The 20,245-nt window shown below is 38.8% G+C and overlaps 2 protein-coding genes and 1 long non-coding RNA gene across 4 annotated transcripts in view; 2 read left to right on the forward strand and 1 right to left on the reverse strand.

The window, feature by feature from the left end:
• The first annotated feature begins 1,421 nt into the window (after positions 1 to 1,421).
• Positions 1,422 to 13,548, forward strand: TRIM13 (tripartite motif containing 13). 2 transcript variants are annotated; one of them, XM_024755502.1, is made up of 3 exons: positions 1,422 to 1,497; positions 2,050 to 2,162; positions 11,955 to 13,548. In XM_024755502.1, exon 3 carries the CDS (start codon positions 11,963 to 11,965, stop codon positions 13,184 to 13,186), a length of 1,224 nt encoding a protein of 407 aa, XP_024611270.1. In that variant the 5' UTR covers positions 1,422 to 1,497; positions 2,050 to 2,162; positions 11,955 to 11,962; the 3' UTR covers positions 13,187 to 13,548. The 2 variants fall into 2 exon arrangements, with proteins under 2 accessions (XP_024611270.1, XP_024611271.1); XM_024755503.1 differs by lacking the exon at positions 1,422 to 1,497 and adding an exon at positions 1,784 to 1,933.
• LOC112406596 (uncharacterized) overlaps positions 7,888 to 20,245 on the reverse strand; it is a 102,895-nt gene continuing 90,537 nt past the window's right edge. The window contains exon 15 of the long non-coding RNA XR_003004588.1: positions 7,888 to 8,556. This is a non-coding gene — a long non-coding RNA (uncharacterized LOC112406596). The remainder of the gene's footprint in view (positions 8,557 to 20,245) is intronic.
• On the forward strand, positions 13,647 to 20,126 carry KCNRG (potassium channel regulator). The gene is made up of 2 exons (XM_024755504.1): positions 13,647 to 15,453; positions 19,032 to 20,126. The coding sequence occupies exons 1-2, from the start codon at positions 14,873 to 14,875 to the stop codon at positions 19,270 to 19,272; spliced, it is 822 nt and encodes a 273-aa protein (XP_024611272.1). The 5' UTR covers positions 13,647 to 14,872; the 3' UTR covers positions 19,273 to 20,126.

A 20,245-nucleotide genomic window follows, 5' to 3' on the forward strand; every position in this document is an offset into this window, starting at 1 on the left:
TAGGAGACTGGGCTGAAGTTTTCGTTGGCACTGACAGTTACCGTGCTGTAGAAAGACCGTGTACCTGGAACCTGACTTTAGAGTCTCAGCGCTGCCTCTTGTTTTTTGCCTTGGAGAAATCACTTCATCCGTTTCCTCATCTATAGGATGAAGATCATAATTTCCATTCCACAGTGTTCTTATGAAGACAAAATGACATAAATATAGGAACTGTTCTTCAAAGGCAAAATTGTGTGTTTAAGGGAGACACACACAAAACTGGATTTAAGGGACCCCGGGTATGGTGAGGAACTGGACATCTCAGAAGGGAGTGGGGAGGAGCTTTTTATGGGGTTTGAGCTAGTATTATTAGTCACTGGGTCCAAGTACTGTAAATAGACCTTGAATACCCTTCCCCCCAATTCTACTTCCAAATCCCAGACTTCCCCAAGTGGGGCGGGGGTGGGGGGCGAACTCAACCCCAGGGCATATTCTGTGATTTTTGTCCATGCTTCACAGCCCCCAAGATGGCAAGTTTTGGAGAAGCCATTCTTTCATCTTTGCAATCTTCTTGCAACCGCTCCTTGGTAAGTGCTTAATGCGTTTGCTAATTAGAGAAGGTCCCTATACAGGGCGCCGGACGTCAGAAGAGTGAGTCAGGCTAGCGGCTGATAATTTAGAGCCATACTTGAGTTTTTCCTTCTCTCCAAAGAAAAGGGCAGTGGTGTTTTTCCTAAAAAGAAACCTTGAATTGGGTGGCTAGTGTTCGGTCTAAAGCCTGCAAAGAAATACATAGATGCAAGGTGTGGGTGGGTGCAGTAGTTAACTATTTTGATTGTGCTGCGGCTGGAGCAGCGCGGGCGCCCGCCCCACCCACCCCGGGTTGTGGGGTGCGGGGCGGACAGTCGTCTCCGTCCCCCCAAGCCGCTGTGGCCGGGCCTCTGGTCCTGAGAGATGCGGATGAAGCGGTGTGAAGGGTTGGGCTTTTTTTTTTGTTCCTAAAAATGCAACGAACAAAAAAAAAAGTACAACAATCCAAACCCAACCATCTTGTTGCGCGCCGGCTTTCTTCCCAGGCGGCTCCACCGGGGACAACGCCGCCTCCCGTCGCCCGCGCTCGGTCCAGGCCGAGCCCGCGGGTCTGCGCGATCCACGTCCCCTTCCCGGCGCCCGGGGCACGGCGCTTCGCGGGCGCGCGCAGCCCCTCTGGAAAGGAGAGAAGCCAGCAGCCAGGAACCCTCCCCTCTCCCAGGCGCACCACGGCCAGCGGCGGTCATCGGTGGCGGTTGGAGATACCGGAAGGACTCCCGCCTCCCCTCACCCACTCCCTCCCCGGGGGAAAGGCGAGGCCCAGCCTCGGAGGCGGACCGAGGTGCCGGGGGAGGAGAGCCTTGGGGCGGGGCCCGTCGGCGCCGCGAATCCATTTTGCAGCCGTTCCGACTCTTAGCGCGTGGTGCCCGCGGCTGGAGCACTGGCCGCGGCGCGGCTCCTGGTGGGTCCCCTCCAGCGGCCCCGGAGGTCCGAGATAAGTACCCGCCGCCCGGGTCCTTACGGGGAAGGGGGGTGGGGACTTGCCCTGGCCGGGCAGGCACCTGCGTGAGTCGGGGGTGCTGGCGGAGAGCTCAGTCGGCGCTCCAGTCCCGGCAGCACAGCGGAAAGCAGCCAGGCCCGGGAACTGGGGGATGGGGAGCAACGGCGTGCGGGTGGGCGGCGGGGGCAGCGCGTCCGGGCTGCTGAAAACCTGGTCCGCTACCCAACACGCCTGGGTTCACTTCCAGCGCCTCGGGATCGCCTACAAAAGAAAAGGCGACCATGAACCGGAGTCAGAGTACGCGACCACCCCCTGGCACTGAACCTGGGGAGGCTGCTTGGCCCCGTGGGAGGGCGCCCTAACCGAGAAGCTCCTTAGCACAGAGATGGCCAGCCTCTCCCATGCTCCTGGCTTTTTCATCAGGTCCTAGCAGGCTGGCTTTATTTGTGGGGGATGATTGAAAAAATTGAGGGTGAAGACTAAGGACCCTTTGCACATAAATGCATAATACCCTCTCTTTCTTTGTTCTTTCTTTACAGTAGCCTCCAGTCACGACGTGAAAAAAAAAAAAAACCAAACAAAACCAAAACCTGATTGCTCTGCCCTGGGAAATTGTAACCCTGACCAATACACCTGCTTGCAGGGGACAGAGGTAAACTACAATACTTTTCCCTACGTTAAAAACAAATAAACAAACAAACAAAAACCAACAAAAAAAGAAAGCACCCAATTTCGTCAGGCCCAGAACCTTTCAAAATTGAACTCTGTGTAGAATGTATGTGTTCTCACCCTCATGGATGGTCTTTGTTCTTTTCATATTTTGTCAAAACCCAGAAAAATTGATTCTGTACTTGGAAATTCTTTATGTGACAATTATTTGAAACATACTATAATCCAGAGATTCACACTGCAAAGGAAAAGAGGCTACAGCAGCTTTTCTTTCTTTTTGATAATAGGTTTCTTTTTCCTTCTGTGTCACTGCTGCTAGGGCTTATACAACAGGGCTTCAGTTTTCTGACTCTACAGACCTTTATATAAAAGGTATTTTAAATGCAGAATTTCTTTTACATAGCCACTCCCTCTGGTAGCACTTGATGGAGCTATTGATTAATTGGTTATACTTCTGTCTTGCACAATAAGCACATATGTTTCTTCATGCTCTCCTATCTTTCCCTAAAAATACCATCTTTTTTGCACCAGCTGATGCACTAAACCTCTCTGGCAAGTCCTTCCATAACACCAGGTTATTTTCATTCTCTACATTTATTGGTTACCTGGCCCTGCTTCTGCCATAGCTGTTGTTCAGCTATGCCCATTTCCACGAACATGCTTTGTATCTGCTATGCTATGTAATACTTACTTTGTCCTCCCTTGAAATTACAGTTCAAGGGAGTCCAACTCTCCTTTAGGACCTTTCTTGGTTAATACACTCATGCTCTTAACATAACACTGTAAATGAGTATTTACAGTTTTCACAGTATCTGTACACATATGTAATTAAACCACCTTACACTGATGTAGCTCAGTAGTTTACAAAATTGTCACACATTACTTAGTCTTTCCAAGAACATTATGAGGTAGCTACTGTAAAAATCCTCATTCCATGAAGGGTAAAACTAGTGCTTAAAGCTAGGTATTCAGATGCAGGTTCAGTGCTCTTTACCCTTCACTGGAGAACCTATTACAACCTACTTTGTAAAAATTATAGAATTTTAGAAGGGATTTAGAGAGCTCATGATTAAGGTTTTCCATTTGATGAATGAGGATACTGAATTCCTGACCCACTTTCTGGATAGTGCTAAGGTCTGAGAATTGGGAAACTCAGGTCCTATGCCTTGCTTGCTGTGTACAATTTGGGGGAGCAGGGGAGGCTCAGATTTTTCACTTGTAAAGTTAGGTGTTTAGCTAAATGATCTCTAAGATGTTTTTAAGCCCAGTACTTCTGTTTTATTCCTACTCCATAACTTTTAGCACCATATATTCTTATATATTGGTAATACGTAGACACATACTAATATTAACTGCCTTAAACTGTTTTATATTTTAAACTTAGGTAGGTATGGTAAAAAAGTGTATGGTAAAAAAGTATGCCTTTTTCTTATTTTTTACTAAGCTCTATAAAAGTATGATTCTGTTGTAAGGTTGGGAATTGCATGGAGAGGTGGAGTACTGTCATACATCATTGGTCAGAGTTCAGAAAGTGGTATGCCCTTTCTAGAGGGAAACTTGGCAGTCTTTTCAAGAGCCTAAAGAATGTTCCTACTCTTTGACCCACCTAACAGTTGGACTAAGACTTTTCTACAGTGTTCATTAAAATGTTATAATCCACCCAAAACAAACAGTCAATAAGAAACAGCATATCCATAAGATAAATGGTCATGTTCTAGAAGAATTTATAACAATAGGGGAAATGCATATGATAAAACAAGTGAAAAAAGTGGATACAAAGTTGTGTTATGCTTCCAGTTTTGTTAAAATATGTGTGTGTGTAAACACACAGTATTGGGAGGAATGTGCCAAAATAATGTTAGAAGAAATATACCAAAATAATAATAATGGTTATTCCTTGCCGATGTAACTGGGTAATTTTTTTCCTGTGTTTTCTATAATCACAAATTACTTTTATAATTTTAGAAAAACAAAGTCCACTTGCATGGATAACCTCTCCAACTTCAGTATGGTGTCAGCTTTCTATGTCCTTTTGTAAGGCAGTTATCACACCTTTTATAGTAACAATACCTTTGTAAATGTGCTATATTTCTGAATTTAGGGCAGGAATTGACTTTTGGCTTATATTTCATCTTTTAAAATATCATTGGATTATCCATTTTTGTTATTCGTGAAAGACACTGCCATTGTTATTACCTTGCCTTGGGATTTTTAGATACTAGAATGGTGCTAGAGGAATAGTACTCATAACAGTTAACTAAAAACAGGTGTCCTTTGACATACAGAATAGTTACATTCCAGTTAAGCCTTCTGTAAATATAAAGCAAATTCCCATAATGTGAATGCTTTCTAATTCGTTTGCATTATAGATGTAAATATATTTCTAAGGAAAAGTTGAACTGAAAACTTTTGCCAATAGTTTAAATTATTGTCTTTCCTGTGGCATAAGCACCACAAGTATATCTCCTTGGCAGTAACCTGGTTCCCCATTTAAAACTCCCAGAGGAGCTCTTCCTTTCTTCCCCTGCATATGTGCAGTATTGAATATGAGTGAGGAGTGCCAACATAGTATTATAGAATATAGCCAACCTAAAAATTGCTTAAAGTTTAGCATAATTAGCTTTCTACTTGAAATATTTTCTAGATCAGTTTTACTTAGAATAAAATGCATATGTAATTCTACACTGAGCAAAAGGAACTTTGTTCACACCAATTACATTTCCATCTCAGAAGTAAGTGCTTATTAGCAGGTAGGTAGTACTTATTAGTTATCCACTAAATACTTGTTTTCACTTGGCATAGTATTACATACTACGTAAATAATTTCACCTATCTACATAGATCTAGCTTGCTGTGTACTGAATGCTAGACTTTGACATTACTTTCTGAAAGCTGGAATTAACCTCACATGCAGAGCTAGATGATGAAAACTTTTAATAGATACCAACCTGTTGGGGATAATAATTTAGGTTAATGATTGCCAAGTTTATTGTTGTGAAAGAAGACAATTTGTTCTAGGGGTAGAATTTTGCTACCTTCATTTAAACCTGTTTACATTTATTTGGGAGAAAAGAAACCAGACATTTCTAGTTTGTAAAACCTTTGCAGAAGTCAGTAGTTCCAATTGAAGTTAATTTTAACTCTTAACAGGTAAAGATAATCTGGGTTTGGTTCCTACCAGACCAGGAGAATAATTTGGGCTATATGTATGTTTCCTTCAAATTCAGACCCTCATTATTCAAATTGATTTCATCTGGATGGGAGAGAATGGGATTCACCACCATTCGGTGTCCTCATAGATTTCTCAGTAGTTGTACAAAAATGGGATAGGGATATCTGATCTAGCTGGTATCCTAAAACTATTGATTTAATGCTGCCGATTTACAGGATTACAGAATAATATCTTGGGTGATTATCAGGTGATACAGGGAAAAGAAAATAGGGAAAGAAACATAAGAAGTAAGGTAAAGAGGAGGTGTGAGATAAGGAAGGAATAAGAGGAAATCAAAAGATTGCCTTCCTTGAAATAGAATGGGGAAGATGAGTTAAAAGAAGAATAAACAAAGGAAAAGTCGAGGCAAAATAGTGGCACAGAGAAGAGAATGAAGGAAAGGAAAAAACTCATTTTTTCCAAGTTTTTCTGGACTATGAAGGTAATGACCTAGTTTTTTGTTTTTGAGACTGTCACCTTAGTCCAAAAACTTGTGAATTTTCTGAGTAGGTAGGCCTTCCAAGCTGCTGGACCTTCTGTACTAGGTTTATTTTGCCCTACTTATCAGGAATTCTACTAGAAATACCTTGGAGGAAATTTTGACTACTACTTATTCTAGGATAATGCCAGAAAAGGTAAGTTACTTATATCTTATATGGACACAAAGGTAAATTATATTTTGTTTGCAAGGGCCACATAACAATTAGATGAGCTATTTTAGATGCTATATGTGGTATATTTATTTTATTTTTTATGGCTCCTTAAGGTTTTATTTAAACATCTTTATTGGAGTATATGGTATATTAATTTTAATATTCCTTTTTTAAGTTATCAGAAATTTTGTCTTTTTCTTAATCTCACTTTATCCTGTTTGGATCATATAAGTTTGGGAACAGTCTCTAAAAGCCAAAATGAGGTGTTAGTAACACATTGATATAGAGTATTAAAAAAAACCCCAAAAACTTGAGGGCTTCCCTTGGTGGCGCAGTGGTTGAGAGTCCGCCTGCCGATGCAGAGGACGCGGGTTTGTGCCCCTGTCCGGGAAGATCCCACATGCCGCGCAGCGGCTAGGCCCGTGAGCCGTGGCCGCTGAGACTGTGCGTCCAGAGCCTGTGCTCCGCAATGGAGAGGCCACAACAGTGAAAGGCCCGCATAGCACAAAAAAACAAACAAAAAAAAAAACAACAAAAAAACCCTTGGTAAATAATTTTCATATATTGTTAGATACCTTTCAAAACACTTATTCAATGAGGAGAAAAACTAATATGTATAAGTGCTTTGTCAAAGGTCATAGACTGAGAGCAAAACAAGTATGTCAGTCTCCTCACAGGCCTTGATCCAGAGATTCCAATAATATATTTTTTATTTTATAAAAGATAAAACAATATTACAGCAGATTAAACTCTGTGAAATTTATCATAGTTAGCTAATGTTTTTGAAGTTTTACTTTTTTAGCTCAATATTGTTTTCTTATTATTGGTACCCTCTTTAGGTTTTTTTTTCCAACTTTTTATTGTGAAAATTTTCAAATATACTGAAAATTAAAAATATATTACGGAGGGCTTCCCTGGTGGCGCAGTGGTTGAGAGTCCGCCTGCCGATGCAGGGGACACGGGTTCGTGCCCCTGTCCAGGAAGATCCCACATGCTGCAGAGCAGCTGGGCCCGTGAGCCATGGCCTCTGAGCCTGCGCGTCTGGAGCCTGTGCTCCGCAGCGGGAGAGGCCACAACAGTGACAGGCCCGCGTACCGCAAAAAAAAAGAATTACAATAGATATCCTTACATCCTCTACCTAGATTCAATAGTTGTTAATAGATTCTTAGTAAGTTTCAAGAAACGATTATTAGTGGATCTCATACTAAAATATCATTATACTACTTGAAAATACAGTATACAACTTGAAAATAAGATTAACTAGTGGGATGAGGGGAAGTGGTTTTTTTTTAAAGGTGAGCTCTTTTATTCTAAGCTTTGTTCCAAGATAAGGTTGATTGGTGGCTGTCTGTTTAGTAGAGCTCACGTAATTTAGTTTTGTCTATGAAGTGAGTTTCAGAATTTGCTATCTAGTTACTTGTTAGGTATTTAGATATTGCTTTGAAATTCCTGAATTCAAAGATGCCTCAAAGCAGGATGGAAATTTGATTTAAATCTCTCAGATATAAGGTATAATATATTGGCTTTTCTTTTTCTTCTGTAATGGGATTTGGGAAAGAAATCATGGGTATTATTTTGAACTTTATATTGCTATCAACTAATGAAGTTCAAAGATTTAATAGGAAAGTTTCTTTTAATTAAAAGGTTTTATTTATTTTTAAAATAAATTTATTTACTTTTGGCTGCGTTGGGTCTTCATTGTTGCACACAGGCTTTCTCTAGTTGCGGCGGGCAGGGGCTACTCTTTGTTGCGGTGCGCGGGCTTCTCGTTGTGGTGGCTTCTCATTGCAGAGCATGGGCTCTAGGCGCGTGGGCTTCAGTAGTTGTGGCGCACGGGCTTAGTTGCTCCGCAGCATGTGGGATCTTCCCGGACCAGGGCTCAAACCCATGTTCTCTGCATTGGCAGGTGGATTACTTAACCACTGCACCACCAGGGGAGCCCAAAAGGTTTTATTAAAATTACCTTTTAAGAGTGAATAAAATGAGCACCTGTTCAATTGTAATCATTTTGGGTTGATCATATAAAAACAAAAGGGCTTCCAGGAGGGAGAAGTCATATATATTAGCTTTTACTTCTATTTTATGACTCCTTTATAAGTATTGGCTTTTCCATTTTTAATATTCTGGTTGTTGTGTTACTGTTTTCATTTGCAGAGACTGTTGTTGCTATATACCTACTCAAGGTTGTATTGATCAGTTTTCATAGTCTTCCTTAAGTGTGGATATCTTGAATGTTTGCTTAAAAATAAATCTGTGGTGGTGTTATACAACTGTGCCTTTGTCAAAACTCATAGAACGGCGTACTGAAAGGAGTGAGTTTTATTCTACATAAATTAAAAAGTATATTTTAAAGTATAAAATATACTGGCTACTTTCTTTGTTGGTATAAAACTTGGGAAATTGTTGGGAATTCCCTGGTGGTGCAGTAGTTAGGACTCCATGCTTTCACTGCTGAGGGCATGGGTTCAATCCTTGGTTGGGGAACTAACATCCCAGAAGTCACATGGCGTGGCCTAAATAAGTAAATACATAAATAAGTAAATAAATAAATCTTGGGAAATTTTTAATTCAAAAGAAGAAATGAATCTTGGAAAACTTATTTGCCTTTATATACTTAACTTGACATTGGTTAAGTTGAAATTTTATCACTGGTGAACAGTAATTTTGTTCACATAAAATTTCTTGATATCTATATTTGTCCCCCAGAAGGGGGGGATATGTACTTTGGTTTCATCAAAGGAGTAAGCTCAATTGATTTATTTAGATTTTTATGTGTTAGCCACACTTTAAGAAAAGGATCTATAAGTTCCTTTACTGTGAAAAGCATACCCTTCACTTAGTGAGACTAAAAACCTTATTATGTATTTTCCTTTAAAACTTTTAAGGCAACAAACTTGCCATGGTTTCTTGGGTTGTTAGGCTATATGTCTCAGTTTTCTCTAAAAGTCAGCTGTGGAAGTGGTCACATAGTTTTGTGATTAAAGTTTTGAGTATAAAGCTAAGAAAAGAAAATAGTGTTTAGTTTTAATGTGGATTAAAATGAGAATCTTTAAATTATAAACCAAAATTTGTAAGTTATATCACAAAAAGTGGAACAATAGGATCTACCATGATTTTGATGCAATTTTTTTAAAAAAGGGACTTTCCAAATACCAACTTTTTTCCTCTGGTTCATTTTAAGAGCTGTAAATTGATTGTGGCTTTGGGATGACTGTTTATTATTTCTAAATTTTCCTGTGTGTGACATTTTCCTTTTGATCATACTTGATTGCCTTAAAATTCTTCTTGGTCCCTCAGTTTTCTCCAAAGTTTCTCTTTGTCTTGGGTGCCCTTTTTCTCCTTCTCATGACAAAACTTGGTATCCTTTGTTTTTCCTTTTATTTATTTAATGTGCTTGGATAGGATTCTCTGGAAGTGTTAACCTTGCAAGGATGAGTACATTAGGTTTACTTTATTGAATGCTGCTGCCACTACTTTCCTGTTCCTATAGTTTACTCCAAAATCTAGCCTTAGCATAGAATTCCTAGGTGAAAGATGACAGAGATCAATGGAGGTGATAAAGTGTAGAACCCCAGGACTAGTGATGGAAGATCATCAAAAGTTTTCCTTCTTTGCTCTAAAGAGTCAGAATGTTTTATAGCTGCTTGATAACTTCTTAGAGAGCACACTAACCTCAGTCTCTGTAGCCGTTCTCTTGTCAGTGCTTTCAAAGGTTGTATGATTTGCCATGTCACAAAAGATTTTTCAGAAAAATAAGCTTCATCACCATTTTTGCTGTGTAACACTAAATTTGACAGAATACTCTTTGCTTTAATTCTACATATATATGTATTATATATTTGTTATACATATATCTCTCACAACCTAATAGAAAACCATAAACTAATTAGTCTTGCAAGTTCAGCTTATCTTTTAAATACTATTTATCTTCTAGATTGTAGCTCCAATTGTGATTCTTAAAATTACTGTTAAAATTTATTCACTTCCTGGGACTTGCCTGGTGGTGCAGTGGTTAAGACTCCATCCTCCCAATGCAGGGGGCCCAGGTTCTATCCCTGGTCAGGGAAATAGGCTCCACATGCATGCTGCAACTAAGGAGAATATATATTTTTAAAAAGTATTATATAATAAAAATTATTTACTTTTGGTTATAAGATGGCATAGAGATTAGTAGACCCTATTTTGTTACTTTGGTGGTAATGTGATATGTGTGTGTGTATATATCCCTCAGTAAACTGAATGAGGACATATTTAGCACTATTTTTGGTTCTAAAACTTCAGGGATAAAAGTTTTAAAGTGTACATTTTAAAAGAATAAACTTGAATTGAGAATTGGTATTCTCTATGGTATCCTCTAGGTCAGAGATCTCAAATATTTTGGTCGCAGGACCCCTTTACACTTAAAAACTAAGGCTCCCAAGAGCTTTTATTTACATGTGTATTATATATAGATATTTAACTGTATTAGAATGTATGATTTATAACATGCATTGGTGATTTGAACCAATTAGTTCACTGTGTAATATAGATCTCCAAATAGTGACATATTTCATTATACATGATCTCCCCTCTAAAAAAGCCAAAGCCCACATGTTAATATCACCACTTGTTTCATTACAAGCTCTTAAATGGCAAATATGTTTTCCAAAATCCAATTTTCACTCAAAAATTCAACTTTTTATCATTGGCAAGAAATACTGTCATTTGTTTCCCTTGAAGTGATGGGTTCATTTTGTTCATTTTCAAAAAAATATCTGTCAGATACCTAAGTCTGCACAGCCATAGTTCGTCATTTGTTGTTTCAAGTAAATATGGTGTTCCACGAAAAAAGTGGCTGATTTAGCTTGTAGCTCAATCACCTAATTGCTTTCCCTCCAGACAGTATCTGCTGGCATGCAGTAGAAATGCTTTGTGGTTACTTCATATTTTGTCACACAAAATATTAAAAAGACATGTCCACAAGGATCAAGATTTAGTAAAATGAGTAATTTTTACTGCTTCATCTAGAACATTCTAAAATGAAACTGGCTGCCCTCACCCCTGCTCCCACCGTGGGTACGTGGTGGTGAAGAATACAATAACCAGGAATCCAGTTTGGTGGTACCTATTGCCTTGTTTGATTCCTGCTAAGGCTCCAGCAGTGTCTACTCACCATTGCTCTTTTTACAGTGCACTGTCAACATTGTTCCAAAAGTAAATAACATCTCAGTATTACTATGAAAATAGTATTGTCCTCACAGATGCCCTGGAAGAGTCTTAGGGACGCCCAGGTTTGTCCCCACTGGCTTTGATTACTGTTCCAGTGGTCTGAAAAAATATTCACTTAATTCTCTAGGGAAGAATGAATTGCAGCTGTCTCATTTTATGTTTTTATCTCTGATTTTAATAATTGTAATCTTGCCTTTGAAATAGAAAAATATGCCAGTTTTTAATAAAAGTCTATGTGACAGTGCATGCTTGGATTTATATTTCTGTGCTGCTTTCTTTAAATAGCATACCATTTTATAATTGTGGGCCCAGACTAAAGAGCTCATTCTCTTCAGACACTGAGTGGCTTTGTTTCTGACAGCTAGTAGTCAGCTCTGTTTTAAAACAAGCAGTTGGGTCCTGCTGGCTCAACTTGCAGTTGTCCTAGTCCTAACCCTGTCTCAGCCAAAGACTGTTGTTGGAAAGCCCACACAAAGGCCTTGTGTACAGGGAGCCCTACTAATAAGGAGCGTGTTCTAGTCCCAGCAGATTAAATCTGCTTCGGTGTGCATTCCCTTCACAAATTTCTCACTTATTTTCTTTGTTTGGTTATTTCAGTGAAAAATCATTTTTAATGGCTGTGAAGATAGTTTCTTCTAACTAGTCTGTAGTCCAAATGAAGGGGTTACTGGAGTAAAATAAAATGTTTCTTTCTCTCTGGTAGGAGATGTGATGGAGCTGCTTGAAGAAGATCTCACGTGCCCAATTTGCTGCAGTCTGTTTGACGATCCTCGAGTTTTGCCTTGCTCGCATAACTTTTGCAAAAAATGCTTAGAAGGGATCTTAGAGGGGAATGTGCGGAATTCATTGTGGAGATCATCTCCATTCAAGTGCCCCACATGCCGCAAGGAAACTTCAGCCACCGGAGTCAGTAGCCTGCAGGTTAATTACTCCCTGAAGGGTATTGTGGAAAAGTATAACAAGATCAAGATCTCTCCCAAAATGCCAGTGTGCAAAGGACACTTGGGGCAGCCTCTCAACATTTTCTGCCTGACTGATATGCAGCTGATTTGTGGGATCTGTGCTACTCGTGGTGACCACACCAAGCATGTCTTCTGTTCTATCGAAGATGCCTATGCTCAGGAAAGGGATGCCTTTGAGTCCCTCTTCCAGAGCTTTGAGACCTGGCGTCGGGGAGATGCTCTTTCTCGCTTGGATACCTTGGAAACTAGCAAAAGGAAATCTCTACAGTTGCTGACTAAAGATTCAGATAAAGTGAAGGAGTTTTTTGAGAAGTTACAACACACATTAGATCAAAAGAAGAATGAAATCCTTTCTGACTTTGAGACCATGAAACTTGCAGTTATGCAGGCCTATGACCCAGAGATCAACAAACTCAACACCATCTTGCAGGAACAACGAATGGCCTTTAACATTGCTGAGGCTTTCAAAGATGTGTCAGAACCCATCATATTTCTGCAACAGATGCAGGAGTTCAGGGAGAAAATAAAAGTCATCAAGGAAACTCCTTTGCCTCCCTCTAATTTGCCCTCAAGCCCTTTAATGAAGAACTTTGATACCAGTCAGTGGGAAGACATAAAACTAGTAGATGTGGATAAACTTTCTTTGCCTCAAGACACTGGCACATTCATTAGCAAGATTCCTTGGAACTTTTATCTGTTATTTGTGGTAATCATTCTGCTGGGCCTTCTCATTTTCTTCAGTCCTACCATATTCCTAGAATGGTCTTTATTTGATGAAATCACAACTTGGAAAGACAATCTTTCAAACTTTAGTTCCTACCTGACTAAATCAGCTGATTTTGTAGAACAATCAGTTTTCTACTGGGAACAGTTGGCAGATGGGTTTTTCATTTTCAGTGAAAGATTAAAGAATTTCACTTTGGTGGTGCTGAACAATGTGGCAGAATTTGTGTGCAAATATAAACTGTTATAAAATCTGTTTGAAGTACATAGTTCTGTGTCTTTTGTTAGAAATTTGGCAGAATACAGAGTGGTAGTTCAGATTTGGTCAAGATTCCAGTCAGATATTTTCCTCCACAAGTATTCCTTTCAAAAACAATGTCCTACACATGTTGTTGAAATTAGGTAGTATAAAGATAAAAGTGAAATTTAATAGTGTAGTCCTGAGCCCTCCTTCCTTTTTAAAGTGCTTTTGAAATAAGCATTCTACCCCTAATACTGGTTGTGTTTATGCTATGAAAAAAGGGGATGTGAGAGAGTACATGATTTAATATTGATGAGGTAGTGTAATAATGATTGTTCTTAAGCATGTAATAAAGACTACTCTTGTAAAGCAACTTTTTTTTTTGAGAGTGAACATTCTTTAAAAAGGAATAAGATATGGATTGAATTTCCAACTTTTTCTGCAGAGGGTTGATTTCTTTTTTTGGTACAATGTAAGTCTCATGTAAACAAAAACTGGCATTACCTTATGCGAAGTTTACGTTTTAAGGAGGGTGGAGATTTATTTCAGCTTGCGTTTTATCTGCTTAGGTTTTGTAAATTTATCACCAGAGGAGTTTGGAGGTAAACTACAAAACTTAGGTGACTGCAAGCAAAGGCATGGGTAAAAACAAACAAAAAAACACATTGCAAGAGCAGGAAATGGAAAAGCCGCCTTTTTACTGGCAGCTAAGTGTTGTTCCAAAGTATCATGGCAACTGTACAACCAATCAATTCACTTGTTTAAAGAATTTTTTAAGAGTAGTAAGACTAATTTAACGATAGATGAAACAATCTATCAGCTATTATAAAGTACAAAATAATCAGCTAAACACTGAGGCTGTCCTATCTGCTCACATGAGATAAAGATGCCCTGTCTCCCACAGAACAAAAATAATTTTTTCACCTTGTTTAGAATTCAGATGAAAACAAGAAGTGACTTTATCTTAGAACTGCTTTCAGTCAACCTTATTTCTGTCATGGGACAAGACATTCCTTGACAGTCCAGAGGGTCTTTACCCCAGTCCATTAATTTAGTTGAGAGGAGGTAATACAAGCAGGGACAGGAAAAGAAGGTGGCAACTAAATTTCAAGTACAGAAGAATCATTCTAGTTATGAGAAGAGTAGTCAAAATAAGCTGCTAGTTGAGGTAATGACTGCCTTATCCCCAACTGACAATCCAAGATTAGCCACTAAATTGCTAAAGGGATATAAAAACTTAAGACAATGTTTATAAATATTACCTCTGCCATGAGGACTCATAGTAGATAAGAGGTTTGGAGAGGGGGAATGCTTTTCTGCTCCCAGTATATTTTATAGATTTACAAGAGGTTTTTATGAAGGTTCTTTTTTTTTTAAATGAGATATAGTAAAGGGATCTATTTGACACATGTCCTCAGACATATTGGCAGTTTTCCTTAAACTGTGGAGTTCCTCATCTGTTATTTTTTCATTCTGTATACTGTACATTCCCAGGCAACTCTCAAATTTGTAAACACAGCTATGGACACACTATTTGCTTTAACAGTAGTTACCTGGAAATCGAGGTCTTTGTTTTTGTTACATTCCCCTCCCCTACATTTCTTAATCATATGTAACGTTTGTGGTCACAGGTTGATTTTCAAGTTCCTAAGTCTGCCTGATGGTGTGTAGCCTCTAGTGTGAAGCAAGAGGAAAATGAGTAGTCAGGAACTGGTCACTTTGAACGTGGGAGGGAAGATATTCACCACAAGGTCTTCAACCTTAAAGCAGTTTCCTGCCTCTCGGTTGACACGTATGTTAGATGGCAGAGACCAAGAATTCAAGATGGTTGGTGGCCAGATTTTTGTGGACAGAGATGGTGTTTTATTTAGTTTTGTCTTAGATTTTTTGAGAACTCACCAGCTTTTATTACCCACTGACTTTTCAGACTATCTCAGGCTTCAGAGGGAGGCTGTATTCTATGAACTTGATCCTCTGGTGGATCTCTTAAACCAAGAACACCTGCTACAGCCAAGACCTGCTCTTGTGGAGGTACATTTCCTAAGCCGAAACACTCAAGCTTTTTTTAGGGTGTTTGGCTCTTGCAGCAAAACAATCGAGATGTTAACTGGGAGAATTACAGTGTTTATAGAGCAACCTTCAGCACCGACCTGGAGTAGTAACTCCTTCCCTCCTCAGATGACCTTACTTCCACTGCCTCCACAAAGACCTTCTTACCATGACCTGGTTTTCCAATGCGGCTCTGACAGCACGACTGATAACCAAACTGGAATCAGGTATTTTGTATTTTGAAACCTCTATTCTACACTGGTTCCTGATGTTTCCCCTCAAAATTGAAATTTTCTCATTTCAGTTTTGGAAAAAAATGATTACTCAAAATGATTTTTTGGTGGGAGTAACCAGCAGAGTTGGGTGGAATGACCAGATAATTATTGTCCAAACTGGGATACTTTTCAGAGTGAAAGAAGTTATTATGTGGGACAATAGGAATAAATCAAAGTTGTCCAGGGAAAACTGGGACTATGGTCATTCAAGTTGTAGGAGGAAACAATTTTATAGATTATGTTCCATTACTATGGAATGAGAAGCCTTTTTCTCCCCAAGGGTTTCTTTTCGTTGCTGGTATATAGTAAAGGCTCAACAGTTTGTCATGATTTCATTACACTATGTACAGTTGTTCTTTCAGTCCTTCTGATTTGGCTACTGATTTTTCTCCATTCCACTTTATTTTTAAACACCATTAAGGCAGATATATCTCATGGCAAATCTGGTCTCCTGTTACATTGTTGGCACTCTTTACACAACTCAGAATACTGGGATAGGCTGTCAGTATATTAAGGATAGTTGCTTCTGAGTCAGTCACTTTCTCCCCGTTATTCTTGGCTGGACCCTAAGGCGGATTTCCACTCTACTGTCACGGACACTTTTTTCGCCCCTTAGAAATGTCTTAATGCTGTCCCACTGTTATTTTACTGTGAAAGCTGGCTTTAATTTTCAGGAGGGGAAAAAAAAGTCTACATATGTTCTTTACTGACAGTATTTAAATAAGATACACGTTTTTGGGGTCAAGGTAGACAGACATATTTGGGGATATTTTCTTAACTTTTGCAGTAACCATAAGAAATGACCAATGTTTACCCCTCCCACAGCATACCCCTTGGTCCTGCATACCAGCTGAAGAACCCAGTAGGACAGTAGGACAATTCTTAAGTTTTTACGCTTTATAATTTCCTGCCTTTCCAAAGAGGCATGAAATGTCATTTTGGGGAAAGAGATCCAGCTAACAGGCTGATTGAGAAGAAAACCTAAGACCCTATCTTTACCTCAAAATGTTTTAAGATAACTCTGGGCACAGTTGGTGGGGTACTAACATAAATAGAAGGGAAATTACCAGTTGTTTTTTTTTAATTTGTGTGATTAAGATCTTTGGGGATCCCTTTCTAAAAAGTTAAAAAACTAAGGAAAAATGGTGTCATTGATTTCAAGAAGAAACATGCAAGATAAAAAGGTATCATGGAAATACTAAATGATCTTTAAAAGCTATGCATTTGGAGAAAATGACTATAATCTTGAAAAACATTAGAAACTCAAGTTGGGATATTCTTTGTGTGTACACAGTGACAGTAGTTTCCCCTTTGCTGTTAAGTGTTTGTATTTTACAAATAGTACAAAAATTTTTTTCATCTTAATGAGAGAATGACATTATATTTAAATTCCAAAACCAGAAGATATTTTTTAAACTGACTTTTTCTTGCATCCCCAAAGAGTATTCTTTTCAGTTGTTTGAAGTTTAGAATTTTTTTCAGCCTATAAGTGGTCATGATTTTCTTCTATAGTTCCAATTTCAAAGTAGAGGTAGATAACCCAAATAAGGTGACATTATTGGGAGTTCAGGTGATCGGATGAAAGCTCTTGGTCTTAAGAGGCCCACCTTAGGTATATAATTATTTAGCTAGCAATCATTTTTATTTCTTACTCACTCCTTGTGGTCTGAATCTGTCCATTCAGATGTTTTTCTTGATGGTGGAAAGTGGAGGAGTGAGCCTGAACGGCTGCTCAGAGCCTGATGTATCATCCAGCTGTTCAGTATGTTCTACTAATATGATTTATCACTCTGAGGTCTTGGTAACCTAGCAAGTTGCTCAGTTATTATCTCTCAAGTTCACAGTACTAGAAATACTTGGCGTGCATCTTGCAGAGGGCCATACCACATTATCAAGTCAAGTTATGGTCACAGGATTCTAGAGTCTCTTTGGTAGCCATCTTCTATCTGACCGTTGCTGTATAAACTAGCTCAAATGGAAAAGTGTACTTGCCTTATAAGTTTTTTTTAAAAGTTTTGATTTTCCAGTTCCCATTAGTTTCTTTTATCTTTTTCTTATGCCTTGAAATCTTCCATTTTTCATTTTGGCCTCTTAGGGAATCAAGTATTTAGGCCAAGTGATTTCTTGCAAGTACATTGCACTTTGTTATCACCTACTATATACTATTTGCATCTTAATTTTGTGAGACGTTCTGTAACATTTTTTCTCTGTGACAAAAGTTTCTAGGCTATAAAATCAAGATCTGGGGTTTGGGGGTAGATGAAATGATTTACTAATGTTAAAAATTTGCTGTATTAAACATAAATGTGCTTTTGATATGTACTTTTATAATTTTTACATTTTATTATTGAATTTTTTTCTTTGCCTAGAATGAGTTTCTAAATGTGAGCTACAATAACCACTCTATCAATCATAATTAAAAGGAGGCTAGGGATGACCCCAAGGCTCTTTTTATCCTATAAAACCACAGGCAGTTTAGGTAGCTGCCTGGAACTAAAGCCTTTTTTTTTTTCACATCTCATAAACAAATGGTGGGAGGACACAAAGGATATAAAAATATCCTGATGGGGCTTCCCTGGTGGCACAGTGGTTGAGAGTCCGCCTGCCGATGCAGGGGACACGGGTTCGTGCCCCGGTCCGGGAAGATCCCACATGCCGCGGAGCGGCTAGGCCTGTGAGCCATGGCCGCTGAGCCTGTGCATATGGAGCCTGTGCTCCGCAGCGGGAGAGGCCACAGCAGTGAGAGGCCCGCGTACCAAAGAAAAATCCTGATGGTAGATAAAGAAGGGGCAATATAGCTATATCTTTATGGACATGTTATGTTGACATTATTAAAGCAACATATAGTCAATCTGAAAAGTTCAGGTATATTTTTCTTGAATAATGTGTATCTATCGAGTTTTCCAGAAAGTTTTGTCGTTTTGATTCCAGAAGCCTTTTGACCCCATGTCTTGCTCTTCAACAATGGACAGTTATTGAGAAAAATTGACAATGAAGTCTTCTTGACATTTAACATCTGCAAAATTTCACCTGCAAAATGCATTTGATAGGAGAAAGTCACAAAAGAAAATTTGTAATGTCAGTGCTGGTAATGGGTAAAATTAGATCTAGGGGGAAACTGTAAGTGTATCAGATGTTCATTAAAAAGATTGAATCAATTAATTAAATCGATTAAAACAATATTTAGTAAGTTGAAAACAAATTTGGAAATAAATTACATTATATGAAAATTAAGCTAATTTAATTGTTTGATCAAATTGTTTGCTCCAGAAAATAATTTCTCAATGAAAATTCATCAATGTTAGCTATATTCCTAAATGTGGAATTAAAATGACTTTGGAGATCACAGCAAAGTCTCTGTTTTCAGTAGCCTGAAGGTACTGGCTTGGATTTATAAATGAAGTCTTTAAAAATATCTGATCAGAAAATGGTTTGATACCTTTATTTGAGGTTATAAATCAAATATTTCTGTTTAGTTTTGCTGGTTATTAAAGGGATGTTTTATAATTGAACATTTTTGTGTGTCCTAGGTATGTTTCTATAAAACCTGATAACCGAAAACTGGCCAACGGAACTAATGTCCTCGGCTTACTGATTGACACTTTATTAATGGAAGGCTTCCATCTGGTCAGCACCAGAACAGTATCCTCTGAAGACAAAACTGAATGCTATAGCTTTGAAAGGATAAAAAAGCCTGAAGCTCTTGCCATGAACAAAACACTGAAACCAGAGACTACCCTCATGCCAGAGCAATCTCAGAAAAAGAAATGAGGTTCTCGGTTCTCTTTTAGAGTAAAAAGAAATTGCCATTTTCTGGTTTGGAAATTCCATATTTAGGGCATATATGTTAGTCAAATATGTACTCACCCTAACTTTCTGGCCTTCTACCATGCCATCTTTGGGCAACCACAGCTTAACAGTGCTTAAGACACACTGACTACGTGCTGCTCTCTAAACAACACCGTGCACTTGGTGCTTTGGTGCACATTCCTTCTACCTTCAATGCCTCTTTCCCTTTCTCTTCTTCATGAACACTTACAAAGCGTTCAAGAATGGACTATGGAATCAGACTGCTTGATTTCTAATCCCAACTAAGTCACTTACTAGCTATATGGCTAGGGCAAGTCATTTAACCTCTCTCTGCCTCAACTTTTTCATCTATCAAATGAGGATAATAAATATATCTCCCTTATAGGATATATGAGGATTAAAGGAGATAATGTAAAGCATTCAACACACTGCCTGGCGCATGGTAGGCACTCAGTAACTATCAGTGATGATAATGATGAAGAAGATGGGTAACCCACTTTCAACTGTACCTCTTCTGTAAGGCCTTGTTTTCCTCCTTTCCTAGGCATAGTAATCAGCCCTTTCCTCTATCTAGACTTACATGCCATCATAAAAACAAATTTTTCTCACTTGAATGTGAGCTCGATCCACTCAACCGTTTTAACTCTACTATGTGTAAAGCACTGTGCTGAACACTTGTTGAGAAATACCTTTGTTACCAATTAGCACCTACTCTGGTAAAAAGCTTTTTGCATATAACTTCTACTAACATTTAAAATACACATATTACTTTTTAAAAAATATTTATTTATTTGGCTGCATCGGGTCTTAGTTGCAGCATGTGGGATCTTTTAGTTGTGGCATGAAGAATCTTTTAGTTGTGTCATGCAAACTCTTAGTTGCGGCAGGTGGGATCTAGCTCCCTGACCAGGGATCGAACCTGCATTGGGAGTGC

This window comes from Neophocaena asiaeorientalis, unplaced genomic scaffold (assembly GCF_003031525.2).
Source record: "Neophocaena asiaeorientalis asiaeorientalis breed wild unplaced genomic scaffold, Neophocaena_asiaeorientalis_V1.1 scaffold59, whole genome shotgun sequence".
Classification (NCBI taxonomy): domain Eukaryota; kingdom Metazoa; phylum Chordata; class Mammalia; order Artiodactyla; family Phocoenidae; genus Neophocaena; species Neophocaena asiaeorientalis.

What these genes read in the sequence shown, in the direction of transcription:
- TRIM13 (XM_024755502.1), top strand. Translation starts at nt 11,963, where the DNA reads ATGGAGCTGCTTGAAGAAGATCTCACGTGCCCAATTTGCTGCAGTCTG.
- KCNRG (XM_024755504.1), top strand. Translation starts at nt 14,873, where the DNA reads ATGAGTAGTCAGGAACTGGTCACTTTGAACGTGGGAGGGAAGATATTC. An exon ending in GATAACCAAACTGGAATCAG is followed by an intron (nt 15,454 to 19,031) that starts GTATTTTGTATT and finishes TGTGTGTCCTAG; the next exon opens with GTATGTTTCTATAAAACCTG.